Source organism: Barbus barbus (assembly GCF_936440315.1).
Source record: "Barbus barbus genome assembly, chromosome: 48".
NCBI lineage: Eukaryota > Metazoa > Chordata > Actinopteri > Cypriniformes > Cyprinidae > Barbus > Barbus barbus.
In genome coordinates this window covers 3,875,754-3,894,549 of record NC_136726.1, presented here as the reverse complement: position 1 = coordinate 3,894,549, position 18,796 = coordinate 3,875,754, and the positions used below count along the sequence as shown (strand labels likewise).

Below are 18,796 nucleotides of genomic sequence, written 5' to 3'. Positions count from 1 at the left end.
AAAATGTCAAGTTCCTTCTAACAACTTTGTGTGTCAGGAAAAAAATAAATACATATATATATATATTTTTTTTCTTTACATAGATTAAATTTCACAAATAAACCTACCCTTAAAGTACTCACTGAAGTAGTACAGTGACATCTTGCTTGCTCCACTATTTTATTTGTGCCTATATATTCGGTTGGAAATGTGTTCGTATTTAAAACACAGTGAATATTTAAAAATAAATTTATAATATTAGACAAAAAAAAAAAAAAAGAAAGGAAAAAAAAAATGGTGATTTTTAGATCAGACAGCTCTACTGAAAAATTCATGTTTGTGTGACGTCAGAGGCATCTGTCATAAGCTTGGAGATGTTTGAGGTCGTTGGCGGGTTGAAATGTTTCCCCTGAGTGCTTTTACACCGGCAGAAATCAATAGCGGCTCTGCTGTCACCCTCTCAGCTCGGCGACTGCTCTTCAAGCAGATTTGATGTGTCTCTTCAGCGCTTCTCACTAAATCACGGCAGGTTTCTCCTCTGATTTTCGCGGCTGTTCTGTCGCTTTTCCCGCGCAGCGCGGATGACGTGAATCAATAGCAACTTTGATTTCCCGCCATCTGAAGTAGCAGCGCGCGACTCTGAATGCTTCCATTACCTCGATTTAACCTTTTTTGAGCTGAAAGCATAACTTTGAGAGGCAGCTTTTATTTCTCTGTAGGTTTTTAAAGTTTTAAGAAGTCAGTTAACATCGTTTTGTAGAGCAAGCCACACATCAGAGTTTTTCTAATTGAGCACGTTTGACTTAAAGTGTCTTGAATTTTTTACTTGAACTTGAGAAAGCAACGAAACCAAGGAATGGGAATAACATCATCATCAAGCTAGACATGAGCTAACTTGTTCAATTGAATTCAATTCAATTTGGGTTAACTTGGTCGATTATCTATTTTTTCCTTATACTGACTAGAGGTGAGCGTCTTCACTATGGGTTAAAGGTTAATAAAAACCTCCTTTTCTCATCCCTGCTCTGACTGATAAACCCCCAGTCCAAACTAAGCCTCTAATCACAATATTATTAGAGAAACCCCATCTGATCAGTATATAAATCTCTCCATCCAATTACAAGATGTAATATTTCTGCACTGGAGCTGGTAATGAGCTCTAATGCCTGTGCTGGAGTTAATCCCCCTCGGATGCAGCACAGATCAGATGTTGCCTCTGTAATTAGACTGGCAGAAAATCATTATTTCATGTTTGAGGAAAGAATGAAGTCAAAGGAGCGGTAGTCTTTCTGCTGCTCTTTTCTGAAATGTAAATTGCGGTTTAATGTTTTAATCTAGAGTGTTGAGTGTTTGCCGAACACTGTAGAATGATACTAACAGTAGAATCCTTTAAATCAGAGTAATGTGAATGTGAAAGAGAGGCTTCTTTTAAGTCAGAAATGGAGAAACGTTTAGTCACACTAGTGCGCATCTCCTTAATATTCGAACTAAAATGTACAGTTTAGGCCCAGAAAAAAGTCCTTTGGGTGAAACAATATGAGCAAGTGTAAAAAATGTTATATAAAAATGCAGTAGTTAGACTGTACAACCCACATCAGGATATTCGAGACAGAAAAAGTTCATTGAGAATTTATTGTAAAATCTGTGTTACATAACACAGTAGGGGCTGTGACACACCAAGCCAATATTTGGTCTTTGCCGGTGTCAAGCCATTGTTGAGCTTCCGTTGGATGAGTTTTTGTGCTTTGTTCCACAGGCAGGTGCAAATATTTTTGGCTAGTTGGCCATTGTTGGAAATCTTTGCGCTATATTCAAGCGCAAATTTTGGCCCAGACACAAGTGGCTTGAGGCAACACCGCAGAATGTGACTTTCATCACAGCTAGTTCTTTGATGTTGGTTTGGTTTGTCTGGACCTTATTAAATGAAAGAGCTTTGAGACATCAGCTGAAATGCAAAGTTCTTTGAGATGCGGATACATTTTTACCTCAACATCCAATATGGTTACATGTCAATAACATTAAACCTTACTGGTCCCCATGCTAATTGACTTAATGGAAGAACCAGTGAAGATTGATGTTACTGATGTGTCATCACCATACTGGATTTTAGCATGATTATATATGAGACTAAACAACTGGATTAAACCAGTATAGATCATTTATATGATACCGTTATATCTTTTTGGAGCTTGAAACCTTTGTCTCCATTGACAAAAACTGCTCAGAGGTTTTTCAAATACCTTCTTTTGCATTCCACAGAAGAAATATAATCATATGTTTTTGTAACAGATTTGTTTTTTGTTTTTTTTTGAGTGAACTATCCCTTTTAGCACATCCATGTACACAAGGTGATCTTAGCTAGAGATTTCCAAGATGTTAGCCATCAGACAGTCTGTAATATGTACTGCAGCATGCACTCTTGTGTTTGCATCTAAACTGAGGTCATGGTCTCCACTCGCTGTATGGAAGTGGGTTGGGAGACCAGGTTCAATGAGCATTCCAGCGACTTTCTCTCCCTGCAGAGGACAGATGTGGATTTACATACACCCCCAGCATCCCACTCTCTGATGAGATTATCCGAGAGTGCAGAGAAAGACTCATACTTAATACACGCCTCGAGGAGGGCCAGGGGAGCCAGGCCCTTCGAGAGCGCAGGGGACAAAAGCAGAAGGGGAAAATGTCAAGCTTGCCAGACGGGAACAGGACAACAAACTGCTTCTGCCGCTCCTCATGCTCTGTCCCTGACAAGAGGGTGGCTGGATTAGCATCTCATAAAGGCTGTTGCAATGCTGTTGGCAATTACCACAAGATGAAGGCTCTTAATGCGTGTATTCGAGAATTCTGTCTCGGTTTGTAAACGCATTAGGATCTTCTTCTTTTTTGTGGGCAAAAGTTTTTGATAGGTTTTTGTTTGCAGTATGATCAAATCAAGTTTATAGCCTGGTGCATTTTTTTTTGTTCAAAAGTGTCCAGACCTGTAAAGAGCTCTGTTGTGTCATGGCAATTCTTGAGTCAGTCTTCTTATAGTAATTGAACTGGTTCATGGTCATGTCCACTAGACATTGATCAGACACGTTTTGCATTCTAAAATGGCTTGTAGACACTGTGTTATTTGAACCATTTCTTAACTTGGCACACATCTTGCTCATGGCGTAAAGTGGAAAACTATCATAGTCCTCACAAAAATGATGTTTTTACAAAGATGTTGCACTGGCTGTAGCAGCAGTAAAAGGGATATCAGAGGGAGTTATACACCATGTCTGTCAGTTAAGCACAGCATGTTTCAAGTACCCTCAGAGCTTCTTTGAGTCATCACCTTTAAAGCATCACCATGAAAAATATCAAACTAAAGGAACGATAACATTTTTACTAAATGATTAAATGATTCTTAATCCTAGTAATTATTCCTTGGGGAAGAAGAGGACATTATTTTAAAGGCAAATAAACACAAGAGGGCCACCTCTCAGCAATCCTATACTACACCCGATGCCCTGAATTCATGTATTGGAGGCTTTCACCATCTATAGTTGTGGTCTTAAATTATGCAGTAGGCATTGTGTTGGGCGCCTGAACCTGTCATGATCCTGTATGGCTCAAGCTTGTGATTCATAATTAAACTGTTTGTGAGGCCTGTGTTCGAATATGAAAGCTGTGACAGAGTGGCCTTGTCCAGAAAGCACATGCTATATTGATTTCTCTTCCTCGGAGATACTTGGCCTTGACATTTTCCAGCCGTTTCCCACATTGTTTTGTAAGTTTTATTTGCTCCCGCCGAGGGCATGCCCTGGCAACCCTAAATTAATCCCTCTTCTTCTTCAAACTCTGGTTCGATATGTATCCATGAGTTATGTCTATCTGCAGAGAGTCCAAACTCATCATCTCGAGAGGAGGTAAACGTGGTTTATAATTATGGGCTGTGTTCATTTACATGTGTTAATCACTCAGGTGATGGGCTACTCATCCTGATACCGGCAGGTCAGGCCCCTGCAGACACAAGAGTCAAAACCCAATTATATGCATGATTAACTTTATCCTAAGCTGTTTCCCCACAGTCAAGACTCTCACTGGATAAGAGGACAGGGTAGTGATGTGTGTATGTGCCTGTGTACTTGTAGAAGGGTTGAGTGGCATATGAATTACAAGTAGTTTAAAGCTAGTTTAATTGCTCTTGAATGGTCATTTTGTTTTGTTTTTTGGTCTGAGAAAGTTATATGATTGTAGTATATTAGAATTTTCTATTCTATGTGAACGACTCTGATGTGAACACATGTTTAGATATACAGAGCCAGACAGAATGCAGTCTAGTTTACCTTAAATGTTATTATAGCCTAGTACCAGTCACTTCTGACCAATATGTAAAGTAAACAAACTACTTTTATGTGCTGTTCAGAGGTGGGGTTAAGAGAAATAGTTTATATCTTGAATGTGGATATAATTTCATAAATATTATTTCGGTAACACTTTAGTATATGGACCAATTCTTACTATTAACTACTTGTACATACATAGTTGCATGACCATATTCTACATCTCTAATCTTACCCAATACCTAAACTTAACAACTACCTTACTAACTATTAATATGCAGCAAATTGGGAGTTTATTGAGGTAAAAGTTGAAGTTAAAGGCTTATTAATAGCGTGAATTGGACTTTAAAATAAAGTGTGTCCATTCTGACTTAGTCCTATATCCTGGTTCTTTCCTAGTCTAGAGGAGTACGCTAAACCAGGAGGTAGATATCTATTCTCTTACTGTTGTCAGTTTCAGTTGTAATGGAGAAGTCCCGGATCTCAGTTACCAATATGTCCTGGAGTCTTTCCAATATTTTCTAGTTCATAAACATTATCCCTTTCTTTGTTTGGTTGAACCATTGGATTTCCCAGCAATGGATGACCGGAGATAGTGAAGCACGATTATATGGAAAGTAGACCATTTAAGACTTTGTTGATTTATATATCAACAGTAAATCCAGGCATATTGTAGACACAGACCAGCACCCTCATTCCACCCAGTTCAACAAATCTGGCTGCCTACAAGTGCTCTCTACAACTGAGGATGCCCTGGAACCACAAATTCAGTCCCAGGTATGTAGGTCCTTTTAACTTCACTGGAAAAAGTAATTGTTTCATATCAGTTATATCTCCTATATCAGTATATCCTCCAAATGAAACTTATTTTGTTAACTTCTAGACATAGAGACTATTCCATGTCTAGTAACCCTATTTACTCAAGGATATCCTGGATTCCAGACATTGTCAAATGTTCTATCTAGTAGACTCTAATGGCTACAGTCCTCAGGAATGTTCCTGAGAGGTTTAGGTATTACGGATCCATCCATAATACTGGATTTCCACTATAATCACAAAATTCCCTTTCTGCTGAACCACTATTAAGAGCAAGGAGGTGGAGGTTAGGGTACTTGCACATGGTGAGGCTTGTAATCCTCCCTAATGCCAGAGGTGTAGTCTGAATGGTCATATGCCTTGGAGTCAATGTCTCTGAATATGACTCTTAATTCTACTGCAGTCGAAAGCAATGCACTTGGTTTATACCCTTTACATTACACCATTGATTACACCATTCATTAGGGTAATACGATGCTCATTATGGTTTCCAAAGTAGGAGCCACCTGCATTCACTGATCAATTAAGTGATGTTCTATTTACATAGAATCTTCCTGAGAATTATTGTTACATTCTGCACAAGAAAGTCCATGTGAGCCCTCCTTTTGGCACCGACAAGAATTTGACTGAAGAGCGAAATTTTAAACAACATTAAGTGATCTGCTCTGTCTAGTCTCCTTCTTTTGTGAAAACAGAACAAAGAAATTTCCTCTGTAGTGAATTCAGTGGGAAAATGTTTTATTAATTGCCATATGCCTATTGATTCCTCTTTCAAGCCTATTCTTTTGTTCTTCCTTTCTGGTGGCAGCAGAAGGATCTGTAAGTTATGTGGAGTGTCAAAGGTGTCCTTTTGATGTAGATGACAGACCCCATGCTAAGTAACACCTGTGCTGGGTCTGGGCTTGTCTGCTCTGGTCTATTTGCATCTGAACTGCCGGACAGATCAACCCATCAGACAAAACTAATTGAGCCCAGAGAGGCATAGCGTTGGTCATTGTTTCTTATCTAGGACATCTCGAATATGGGGATATGTGTCGTAGTTTTCAGACTTGATAGTTAATCCACATATGTACATTTCTTTGTTTTATGTGCAGTAGATGCATATTTCCATTTCTCTCTTTATCTTGTCTTTCAAACTCTCTGAGCATCCTTTAGATAATGGTATACTGTTCAGCAGAAATTGCAGCTATCAGCAGGGAAGCCAGCATCAGCGAGCAGCAAAAACCACAAATGCCATGTACCTTATAGTGGACCCCCTCGTTGCCGCCCATGGCACTTGCTACCTACTGTGTGATCTTCAGTTGAAGAGGGTGGTATATTCACCACCCCCATTGACAGACTAGCAACATGGCACAGCTAGACACTCAAAATGCCAAGGGTTAGAAGGTACAACACACAATACACAAAAGAGGGCCTCAAATTGAAAAGAGGCAGAGGCATACATAAACGGTGACCTATCATTATTTCTCAAAGGCCTGCCTTTCAGACAGACTCAAGAAGTGTCTCTCTAGTTATATTTGCACCCTTCAAATTGCCTTACCCTAAAATCATGATGGTTTGAACAGTGCAGCCGCATATTCATGATGATAGACATCTACCTCGCCTCATTCTGAATTTATAAGCTTTAAAAACTCCCATGACATACTGACGCCTCTGCTTAGAACAGGTGGTACATTATTAAAAACTCCACACTTCTTTGGTTGTCTTTGATATTCCTCATCTCATCAAGGATTCACTTTTTAGATGTAAATACCAGGAGTCGAGGGAGCTGTTACTAGGTAACACCCACACGCTCTTGCTGTCACTTCAATTTTTTAAAACAGACAGATGTGAAAAGCGGAATAAAAGGGAAGAGCTGCGAACTGTCTGTCCCGTGACAGGTGTCCACTAGCAATGCAGATGGAATCAGTTGGAAGCCAAATGTATAATAGACTGTGATCAGTTGCCACTCAAGAAGATGGTAAACTGCCAAAGTCTGCATTTATTCACACTCTTATCAATTCATGTAGCAGCTTTTAAATACATCTCCTGACCAGCGTACAAGTAACTAGTTACAGTAATAGTATTCTGTGCAGCAATTAGTAGTGTAACTAATTACTAATAGTTACCATCCATAAAACAGCTAGTTACCGTACTTGGTTATTGTTGATGCCTCAACCCCTTTTAGGGTGACCAGATGAGATTGGTTGAAATTCGGGACGGGGGGGGTAATGAATAATGAATAATAAAGATAATGAATTTCAAACGAAAGTGACTGAACCAATCATGTTTTTATTAATATAAGTAGCCTACATATACATATCATTTTATATAATATAGAAGTAACGTTAGGCTATTTTTATACTTCAAACTGAAGTTAATGAACCAAAAAAAAATGCTGCAGCCAATGAGCAGCCGGCAGGGGCTGGTTGCCAGGCTGCAGGATGACTCAACCTCGCTCCACGGACAGTTTTTTATGTTTTATCAGACAATAACTATTTAAGATTTTGCTTCAGTATAATTTTCGGGACAATTAGAGCGGGATTCGGGATTCGGGACAGCAGCTTAGATTTCGGGACTGTCCCGAATTTTTCGGGACGTCTGGTCACCCTAACCCCTTTGAAGTCAAACAATCCAATAACTCCTAGATTTATTTTCATAATTTTCACGACTCATGAACACATGAAGTCACCGGAGCATCAGGCAAGCTTGGAATATGGAAAAGCTTATGCCATTACATTGATTTTGAGAGAAGAAAAGATGATCTGAACATTGATGTGTAAGTTGTGGCATTACTCTACTCTGGCATTACATGGCTTGCCCTCCAACGTAGATCCCGATATAAACTGTATTACTATAATTAAAAATATTTTTAGAAAATGAAACGTTTTCTAATGAACTCATGCTATATATTTTGATCAACTGCATCATGAAATATAATCGTATGCGGGTAACAGAAATTATAGCTACAATTAGCTTCAAGATATGACAAATTATGAGGTTAATACAACACTTAAAAGTCACTATTATCATTGGTTTTACTTTATTTTAAGGTGTCCTTGTTAAAGTGTAACTATACATTTAAGTACTGAGTAATATTAATTAACTACATGTACGTAGTTTGGTTTATGGTTACGTGCTGTAATTATGCATATTTTTTGTTATTATAATAGTAACGTGTAACATGGACACCTTAAAATCATTGAGTGTTTGTAATAACTTCTGACTGCGATCCAATGTGGATTTTGGTCAAATGATGAGGCAGAAATATATTTTTAGTAATATTTCAGAAGAATTTTTTGGGTAAGATATGCAATTACAACAACTGTGGGGCTTGAAGGAAAAGTAATGTAACTGGTAGTGTAACTAATTACTGTTGCCAGAATGTAATAAGTAAAGTAATAATATTACTTCTGAAAGAAGTAACTAGTAACGAGCAATAAATACATGTTTTTGAGTAATGAGCACATTTCTGGCTACTGGCACATTTCATTGTCCTTGCTAGTTTGCCATGTAACACCTCTTCTTTGGTTTGCTTTTATCAGCAGCTTTTGTTATAACCTCTCCCAAGATGATGGTTTAGAAAACCATTAATGGATAATTCAGCAAAAAATAAAAAATAAATTCCTGTCACATTTACTCATCTTTATTTCTTTCCAAACCTGTATCACTTTGTGTCTTCTGGGGAATTTGTGTTTCACTAAGAATTGTCATGTCTTCAAGATGTTTTATGTGTATATGTGATGTTCCATCTATATAATGTGTGATTTATAGTGCATGTTGGCATCTTCTCAGTGGCTCAGGCGACTGCAGGGCAAGATCTCTGGAGTATGAGCGAGTAGCGGGTTACTGGAAAAACAGGGGTGTGATAACATATGTCACTGCCAGATCCTGGAGAGAGTTGGATGGAGGGGCATCGTAGGGGGTATGTTTGTGATAATAGTGTATGTTTGTGATGTGATGTCGCCAACCAACACCGAAAATGTTCACTGCAGGTTGAATCCACGTTTAATATGTGGATTGCTGGAGGTGACGCATCAGAACACTAGGATGCAGTTGGTACAGATTAGGGGCAGTTGTGATGGATTATTGGGGTGAAAAATGACTCCGAGATGGAATTATGAGAGGGCTGGCTGGCATAGAACAGATCCTGACAGCTGTTGGTCCTCGAGCTTCTCTCAGCAGGAGATACTCGCAGACATGACCGCAGACGCCTACCGCGGCAACAGCCAACAGGCGGAAATATTATTCTACACACAAACAGACAAGAAAAAATGACTTCATAATATTTTAGAGTTATACTGTATGTGGAGCAGTTACAAAAATGGATATGAACAGTGATGCACCAAAGTGATTTTATTTTACGGAAACACCAAAACCGAATGTGTTCATTTGGCCCAAAATCAAAAATTAATTTGGGTAATTTAACTTGAATTCAGGGTGTCGTGCTCAAAGGTGATAATCCAGGCATACTAAAGTTCTTTGGCAATAAACCGCCTCTCAAAATATTTTAGCTAAACAAAATGTGCATTTTGCTACTCTAAAGCATCGGTTTTGTCCACGGTGGAGTTCATCCACATTGCTGACATATTTTCTTGCTGTAGCTTAGGTGTGAATGAAATAGACACTAGTATGCGTCAAAACGCAACATCGGAGAAGAGCTAACTTGTTCAGTCAACGATTTTGGCGGAAACCACCAATTCGTCTTTGTTCCCCCCTTTACGGCTGAATGTTTTTGGTTGCCAGAATGCTGGTGTATTAGATGAAGTTATTGAAGACAATATATATCAAAGAGAGCTATTTTAGACAAGTAAGCAATGAATTTAACAATGTGCTAAAACCCTTCAAAACTCCTTAGCATACAAATAGCAATGCCTGGAAAACATCCTAGATTTGTGGCAGCATTTTTTTGTGAATAATTCATCTATCCACTGCCTATTAGTAAAAAAGAAAAAATGTTATAATAAAAACAGCTGGGCTGATATTAAAATGGATGAGCCACTGCTGGTAATACCTGCAACCTCAAATAATATATGTAAAACTTTTATCCGCAGTATTTACAGCAAATCACCTAACCCAGATAGCACACGTACGTCTGCAAGACGTCTGTTAAAGATCTCTTGATCTGGAAAGCATCTGCGGTCTACAAACGTCTGGCAGACGTCTTTCAAATGTCAGTTTTACATACACTCATAAACATCTTAAAGACATCTAATAGACGTCTATTTGACATCTAAAAGGAAACGTCCTATAGACGTATTGCAGATGAGCAAACACCCTAAAAAATACGTCTCGCAGATGTAAATGCAGACGTAAAATAGACGTGTCCGAGATGTAGGTGTGCTATCAGGGAAAGCGCTTTCAGAATAGATAAAAATGTAATCATATATTTGTGTCTTTCCATTTCAGATGAAGGAATCCATTCAATAGCGCAGTCTCGCTTTCTGGGCCATTATTCAACTACAAAGCAAACCATATTCATCATTGTGTTTTAATCACATCAAAAAGAAATATAGCGCTACCCCAGGGTGCTGGCAGGAATATGGAGTCCTCCATGATGTTATTGTTTCCAGCACTGCCAAACAATCTCAAAAATTGACTTAGAATAAATGTATTTTTAATATGATAACTCAACCCTTGTGAATACAGAGGCACTCTGTCAATTGTTCTTGCTGAATGCGTTGCTTTACAGATGTAATGCGGGAGTGCTTGTGATATAGCGATATTAAACCTGCAAGCGCTGCCTTTCAAACTTTGTTCCGGCTTTCCGGATAACATTCTCTTTCCTTCAGCTTAACTAAATGCTCTAACAGATGAGATGAATGCATTGGTTTACAAAGTCAGCGCGTAACTGCAAATGCTTCATGTGTTCCTCGCGGTGTTAAGATGCGCGCTAATCAGATCTAGGATGCACTTTTCGTGCACTTTATATTAATGTGATTTCAGCTCAGTGCTGTTTAAAGAATATACCTGCACCTACATGAAATAATGCAATCAGACAGAAAGGAACACATGAGCTGATTATGAGTAGAATAGACTGGGGCTAGTTGTCTCACAATGGGACGTTGTCAAAAAGGCATACAGCTAGGTAATTGGAAGATTTGGAGTCAAAACTCCAATTACGCTTGTTTTTCTGTAGTGAGTTTGTGAACACCTTGTTCAAAAGTACATAAATTAGAGAACATTTTGTCCTCCAAACATCATATCATAAAATCCCAACATCATATTTTTATAATAGCTGCTGGGTAAAAAGTGAACATAATAAAAACACAAGGATACGTTAAAGCAAGGTATAAGGCTGAACTATACAAGAGAAAAGGTTGAGTATTTTTCATAAACCTCAGATTGGGGCAGTTTGTCACAATTTTATGAAGGTGGATCACGTGGTTTGTATCTTTAAACTTATTTATTAGTTTATGTTGGCCAAAATTATGATTTGATCCTTTTTTCCTTAATTTTTTGCTATTTCTAATGAAATATTTTGTTTCTTAATCAGTTTATTGTTTAAAGTTTTGTCTAAAAAGTCTATAATAGGCCATCTAATGGCTGATTTCCATAGTGACAACTTACTTATGCTTTAACATTGATTAAACGGACTACATTTTCCTTGGAAATCAACAATTTTCAGTGAGATTTTTTATAGTCAATACTTAAAATGGTCAATGGTATGCGCCAATGCAGATTTGACCTTTCACAACTTTAACCCTCCCTGAGAAATCTTCACTGGAGTGAGTGTGACAACTAGCCCCGACCTCCCTTGCACACTTTTCATTTTATTGTTGGCAATTCTAACTCTATTTCAGTTTGTTAACCTGCTGGACACAGGACATTATAATGCTCAGCTCAATTCACTTCACAAATCCTCAGAATTGGTATTCCTTCCCATTACAATAAACAAGGCGTATTGTTTTCTGTCTCCAGGTGTACTAAATTATTCACAGTCTTTCATGTAAATAAGCAAGCAAGCCTTGGCATCCAAAGACAATGTGAGGTGGCATGTCTTAATTAGCCAATCATCCGTCAGCACACAATTATCCGTGCGTCAGGCGCTCTTATTGAATGTGGCGTGCGACGACAGCGGGCTTGTGTTTCGTTTGTGGCGAGCGATGCATGTTATTTGCACGGCGAGGACTGTAGTTGCTAAGGGACGCCGAGGCTCCTAATGATCCTTTCAATTAAAGAGGAGCCCTGAGGCTGTAGCACAGCTGTCTGTTTAAAACGCCTCCTCTCTTAATGCCCGCCTGAGCCTGCTCAGCATGCGGGAGTATTTAAGTCAATATTATTTTAGAGACTACCTCCCATCTATTATTAAGTAAATTGAGCCATCAGCGTCTTTGGCCGTTTTGAACCCTAAATGAAATCTATTTGCCAAAAGCCTGGAGGACTGTCAGTGTGTAATGCAATAATACACTGGATGGCGTGCTTGTTAGGAGAATGAATAATAACTGCACAAATAATTCACCCTTAAATCGGAAGATCAGTGGTTCTCGACTGGTTTTGCTTTGGAATCCAGATCTTACATTGGATAGCGTGATGCACTCTTAAAAATAAAGGTTCTTTACAAGAAGAACCTTAAACATCCATGGAACCTTTTCTTTGCATAAAAGGTGAAAAAATATTCAAATTCTTTAAAAAAAGGTTCTTTTAAAAACCGTTCTCTTAACAATTCCTGTAAAATACAATTTCTCAACACAAACCATGTTTATTATAATTGCAAGTGATTTTAATAACCCCCCCCCCCCCCCCTCCATCCCACCTCAACTGTCTTAAATCCCATCTGCATCATTTGACTAGCTTTTGATGAATTCAGATGAATTTGATTGGAAAGTGGCAGCATTGACAACACGTGCATTTACATTCATATTATTGTTTGACATTTTGTCGCTTCCGTTTGATATCACAACAATTCTGCGACCCATTTTTGACTAATTTAAATAGTCAATGAGACCCAGTGGTTATAAAAGCTTCATATTTAATAAAAAAAAAGAAACAAATTTCCAATGCATTATCAAATGTAAAACATTTAATAAATGTCAGCCAGACAAAGTTAAGAAAACAGTTTCTAAATTCTGTAGTTTAACTGCAGAGTGATGTAGTCAAGTGGCAATATGAACAACCCGGCTCTCAATGACCCACAATTTGTCCCGTGCTGTCTGGCTCATCAGCGGCCTGTTACTGCCTTCTCACTATGTAGGAAAACAGTCCCTCAGACCCCATCGATCTGCTCCAAATCAATGCTTTTAAAAGCCTTACATAGCCTTTAGTTAAGAGCAAAAGCGTGCATGCTTCAAAACGGCCCACCTATATTGATTACGGTGTGGAATGAAGATTTTCTCTCATATGAACTGTCCACAATTCATAGACTGAAACATACAGTGTGACAGAAAAAATATATTATGTTATCAATGCATCTTTTTTGGTCACTACTTGAGTCATAATGGTATAAGAATGTGTCATCTTGGGTAAATTTTTGATAGAAAATTGTATAACTTAGGTTTGAAATCATTGGATTTAATTGTTCCTAATGTATAATATCAGATTTTTAAATCTTGCCATTTGAAAAAAAAAAGGACATTTATATATGAAATATCGTTAAAATTACAGAAAGCAATATGTCTTCTCCTTTTAAGAGGTTCAACATTTATGCATGAAAGCATATTTAACAGCTGGCAACAGAACTAGAGGAAAGATATTTTGGAACGAATGCATCAGCTGCATTTTACAGCAATTACTAGTGATATTTTGTGTTTACACCAAAAGAGACAGAACGAAAACTCATCTCTATCATCCCCAAAACCCTCTTGTAAAGCAATAAAAAGATAAAATGACTGTGTTGACTGTAAAATGATTGGATAGTTTGGATAGTTTCATCGGTTACAAAGCCTTGAATTCAGTGAATTGTGAAATAGCATTGCGCCGAGTATAATATATATACCCAAACTCAGAATTTACTGCAGGGATTAGAGAGCTTTTCAAGTCCTTGCAGCCTCTTTTCATGGTTTTGTGTACAAAAACGTTGTATTACCCCTGTAAGCCACGGGGCCTGAGTCGCTTCTCTGATGTTTGTTGATGTCGGACTCGAGCAGAAATGGGGAATCTATGCTAATCCTGTCTTTCTTGCAAAGAGTTTACTAAATTTTGAATTTACACGTTTAATACCTTTTAAAATGTTTAGCCCCTCGCTGTTTCCGCATCACAGGAAAAAAGCAACACACATTTCATGAGAAGATGCTTTATGGAGCATAAATTTAATATCTCCTCCACTTAAGAGTACTGTCCCATAATCCCCCTGCAATAAATGTTGACTTGTGCTATTTAAATTTACAATTTATCCACCGTATTATGCCCAGGAGGTGAGTTTTACAGCTATTGAGTGTTTTCTTTGAGTCCATGTAGGTGTAGCACAGTTGTGAGCAAATCAGGAAGGCACTGCACACCATTCTGCAAAGAACAGATGATAGAATAATCCATAATGGGTCAAAATACATGTAAAGAATCTTGGATGCAATAACATTGCAGAAACTAAATTTTCTTGACTGATGTCTACAGACCAGGGAGAGAATTTCCTGATGCCACCCCTAATATAGTTCCTCTTGAAGCATATAAAACTCTCAACATAACTATTGCAACATTTCTTAATAAAATGGGTATATATATATTTTTTTTTTAAGTTTAACATGTGCATAATTTACTATCCACAAACAAAACTGATTCTAGAATATGCATTGCCAAATTTGCTTGAAAATCCAAAGTGGTCCAAGTAGAAAGAAAAAATGGCACAGATGATCAATTTAGCCTAAGTGAAGATCCGTTCAAACAAGGACACTCGAAATCATTTTAACAGCTGATTTAACAGCTTTAACAAAAAAATAAAAGGTTTGAAATTAGTGCTTTGGCCTCTTACACAAATACCTCACAATAAACGATAGATATTTTAAGAAAAGAATGTTTCCTTTTTAAATATAAAAAGTTTTATGCTTCGTGGAAAGTTCAGAAAGAACGCTTTGCCATTCGTCCTACATTGCAATAAAGAGATAATAAATATAAACACTACATATTCGCCCTCTTGTGCTCGAAGGTGAGTTCTTTGCACATCTCCAGGGTCAGTTTGCTGTGGAACACAGCCTGATTAATTCCGCTCAGATGCGCCGGGTTTGAACCGCTCAGGTTTCCGAAAGCGCCATAGTTCGTGAAGCCCGCGTAGAAAGGAGATGTGTAGTATAAGTGTCTGGGGGGAAAGGGGCACTGCGCTGGTGACCCGGCGGGCGATAACGCCCCTGATGGCTGTGACGCTTCGTCACTCCTCTTATCCGACGTAGCAATTTCGGCCAGAGACCAGAGTTTGGGTTTGGGGGTCGGGTTTGGGGAATGAATGACAGATGTGGGTTTGCAGTTCTCACGGAGGGGCTTCTCGGTTTCTCTCAGCTCGTCTCGGGGAGAGGAGGTCGTGGGCTCCTCTTCCTCTCCGCAGTCGATGATGACCGCGTCCTCCGCGTCCGCCGCGTCCCGATCTTCCGTGCGGCTTTCTGTGCAGTCATCGACAACTGCGATCAAACGATAATAGACTCATTAGTGTTAGAAATGCCTGTTAGAAACAGACAAATAGCATGGAATATAGACAATATTTGTAAATTAACAAAGAAGATTCTATAATATATATAGGCTATATAAATACGTAACAATGACGCTCTTTTTCCTCTAACAAAAAGACAATAGGTAGAATAAGTGTGAGACGGTAAAGGTTTGTGGGAACTTGATTGTAAAACTTGTCAGGAAAAAATTGTTAGTTCAAAGGCTGTACATTATTTCCCCCCTTTTCTTTTAAAATATTGATGTTTTGTTATTAAACGTGTGTCCTCTAAATCAAAGGCAATATGCTGTAACCAACACACTGGGGTTATTTTGTTATCATGTGACATGAAAAACATAAAACACTAAAGTATATTTTACAGAGGACCTCTATAGACCCTCATGACATGGTGTCAAGGTCATTTTTTATTCATTTGTTTACAAACAAATAATTATATATTTTTTTATTTTTCATGAAAATTATCTAAACCCATTTGGAGGCTTATTAATATTCATAACTCAGAAGCTCCTGAATTTGATAACTATTAGCATATTATTATTATTGAACATAATATCGAACATAACAAGCATTGTGTAATAATGCTATTGCATTAGTTACTTGATGGTTAAACCACAAAAGATTGAACCTTTTTGCCATCTGATAATATTTGTAATTAACATTTGTTCAAACAAAATCTATTTATTTAAAATAAAAATGTTAATAAAATATAAGAAATATAATATCAATGCAGCCACGCGTATACGTGACATAACAAGGGAGAAAAAATGAGCACCTAAATCTTTGGTCGTCTGTGTTGTTTCGGCTGTTTTGAGCGGCTCATCGTCCTCATCATTTTTCTCTAAATCAATGCTGTCTTCCTCATCTTCATCCTCGCTCCGGTTCCGTGGCGTCCAAGTCATTTTATTCTCTTTTTTCAGTCTTCTGCGGGCGTTGGCGAACCAGGTGGACACCTGAGTGAGGGTCATCTTGGTGATGATGGCCAGCATGATTTTTTCTCCTTTCGTGGGGTACGGGTTTTTCCGGTGTTCGCTGAGCCAGGCCTTCAGGGTGCTGGTGGCATCTCGTGTGGCGTTCTTCCGGTAAGAGGGGTCTCCAAACGGGTACGGGCCCAGGGGACCGGCGTACGGATGATAGCCTATAGAGCCAGTCATGCCTGGAGAAGGGTCATATGGGGAGCCCTGGGCAATGAATTCATAAAGATTACAATTTAGGGGGGGGGGAAGCAGAGCAGACTATCCGTTTTCCACGAGGATCCGTTCCCAGGCTACTGTTAAACATTGTCTTGAATATTTCGTTATTAACTGTAGTATATTATAATAATAGCCTAATAGTAAACTTTAATCACAGTCAAAATATTCGATTTATATTGATCTGATGTAGACTAAGTTTATATGAAAGCTCATCACACACACACACACAAATATAAGTATCCTAATCGTAAATCAAATTAAACAAAAACGAATATTCTGAACAATATAATGTAAATTCCGCGATTACAGAACTCTATTCGTTATCTATATTTTAAATTTCTTATGTTCACTACGTTTCTTGATCATTTATGTTATCGCTAAGCTTTAGTCAAAGTGCTTAACACAAATGTAAATATATTTTGACAAATGTTTCATAGCGTATATTTGGCAAATGATAAAACTATTCGCTTAGGCGTCAAGCAAACACTATATTGTGAAAAACTAAGTACTAATAGCGATAACAATACAAAGCTCCAGCTGTGGGCACTGGCATGATGTCATAATATAATAATCATAATAAACCTCCAGACTGCTCAAGAATAAATACACCTTGGGCTTTATTATGAATGAAACTCACCCCATAGGAAGTGAATGGGGCTGTGGATTCGGGGCTGTACTGGAGTGAGTTGAAGGCTGTGGACGCGTACGGGGCGAAAGCAGATCCGCTAGAGGACCGTCCCAGATCATCCGTCCGCGGTCCGGTGATCGCGCTGGAGCCGTATGGAGGACACGAGTACAGAGACAGCGACGACTGGTACAAGTATCCTTGAGGAAACGCCATGACCAGATTACAGTCTCCTCACGAGCCCAAGAGTCAGCGCACTCATCCCAGGTGCCATCGAAGGAGAAACCGAGGATTCAAAGCTCATCAACTCCCGATATTAGGAAATTAAACGAGGTCGCTCGCATGATCAGTGTCTTCGGTAAACTGGCTAGAAGAGTGTCTCGAGTTCTGCACGCTTCCTCAGGGAGAGTGAAAGAAGAGCTCAAGCTGAGTTTTCCATCTCTCTCTCTCTCTCTCTCTCTCTCTCTCTCTCACACACACTCTCGCGCGCGCCCACTCTCAATTTCTCAAGCTATCCTCTTCATTTGGTCTTGACATAAGAGCCGTTCATACACGATTAATTGTTCAGTGCACACCTTGTGTCCAGTCTGCCCCCCCCCCCCCCCCCCCCCAACATCTCTTACTACGAGCACTGAATTTTTAAGTAATTTCATTTCATTTATTCATTAATAAAGCACTATTAAAACAACAGAGCGTTGACCAAAGTGCTGTACAATAATAAAAATGATTCCACAAATAACAAAACACCAGATACAATACAAGCAGAGACCGATGCCTCGACACACTACGGTCTCAAAAGCTAAACATAAAAAAAATGAGCCTTCAGACGTCTTTTAAAGATATTTAGGGGAGCAACTCTCCGCCACCGCGAATTAAAGCCCCTTCGCTTGTACTCTGTCCTCTGAACAATTAACATGGAGTGGTCAGAAGACCTCAAAGACCTAGCAGGAGGAGCTCTGGCAGGTAAGAGGGAGCTAACCCATTCAAAGATGTCAAGTAGTGTCAAGTTAAAAACAGTAGTGCACCTCGAAGTAAATGCCATAAACTTTCTCTATTTGATAGTTGCAACACATGCTGTTTTTATAGTATTTGCCATAAAATTCACCTCGTCAAATTCGGTCTAAAGACCCAGTCTGCTGGTGTATTTGTTTTTGAACTAGTCCTGTGTGAACTGCTCACATTTTTTTATGGCCTCAAATCTGTTGTGTTCCAATTGCGTTTTTGGGCGCGAGAATTTCTCCCGTGTGAACACCCCCACAGAGCGCTTTTAATGCTGATCATTTATTTCCCAGAATAGCCTATATTTAGC

At 38.7% G+C, this 18,796-nt stretch overlaps 1 protein-coding gene across 1 annotated transcript; it reads right to left on the bottom strand.

Moving 5' to 3' along the window:
* Window positions 1–15,131: 15,131 nt before the first annotated feature.
* Window positions 15,132–17,703, bottom strand: LOC306866580 (Iroquois homeobox protein 5a-like; the record flags this gene model as incomplete). Its single annotated transcript, XM_079411840.1, has 3 exons — window positions 15,132–15,607; window positions 16,445–16,850; window positions 17,500–17,703. The coding sequence occupies 3 exons, from the start codon at window positions 17,701–17,703 to the stop codon at window positions 15,132–15,134; spliced, it is 1,086 nt and encodes a 361-aa protein (XP_079267966.1).
* Window positions 17,704–18,796: the final 1,093 nt, after the last annotated feature.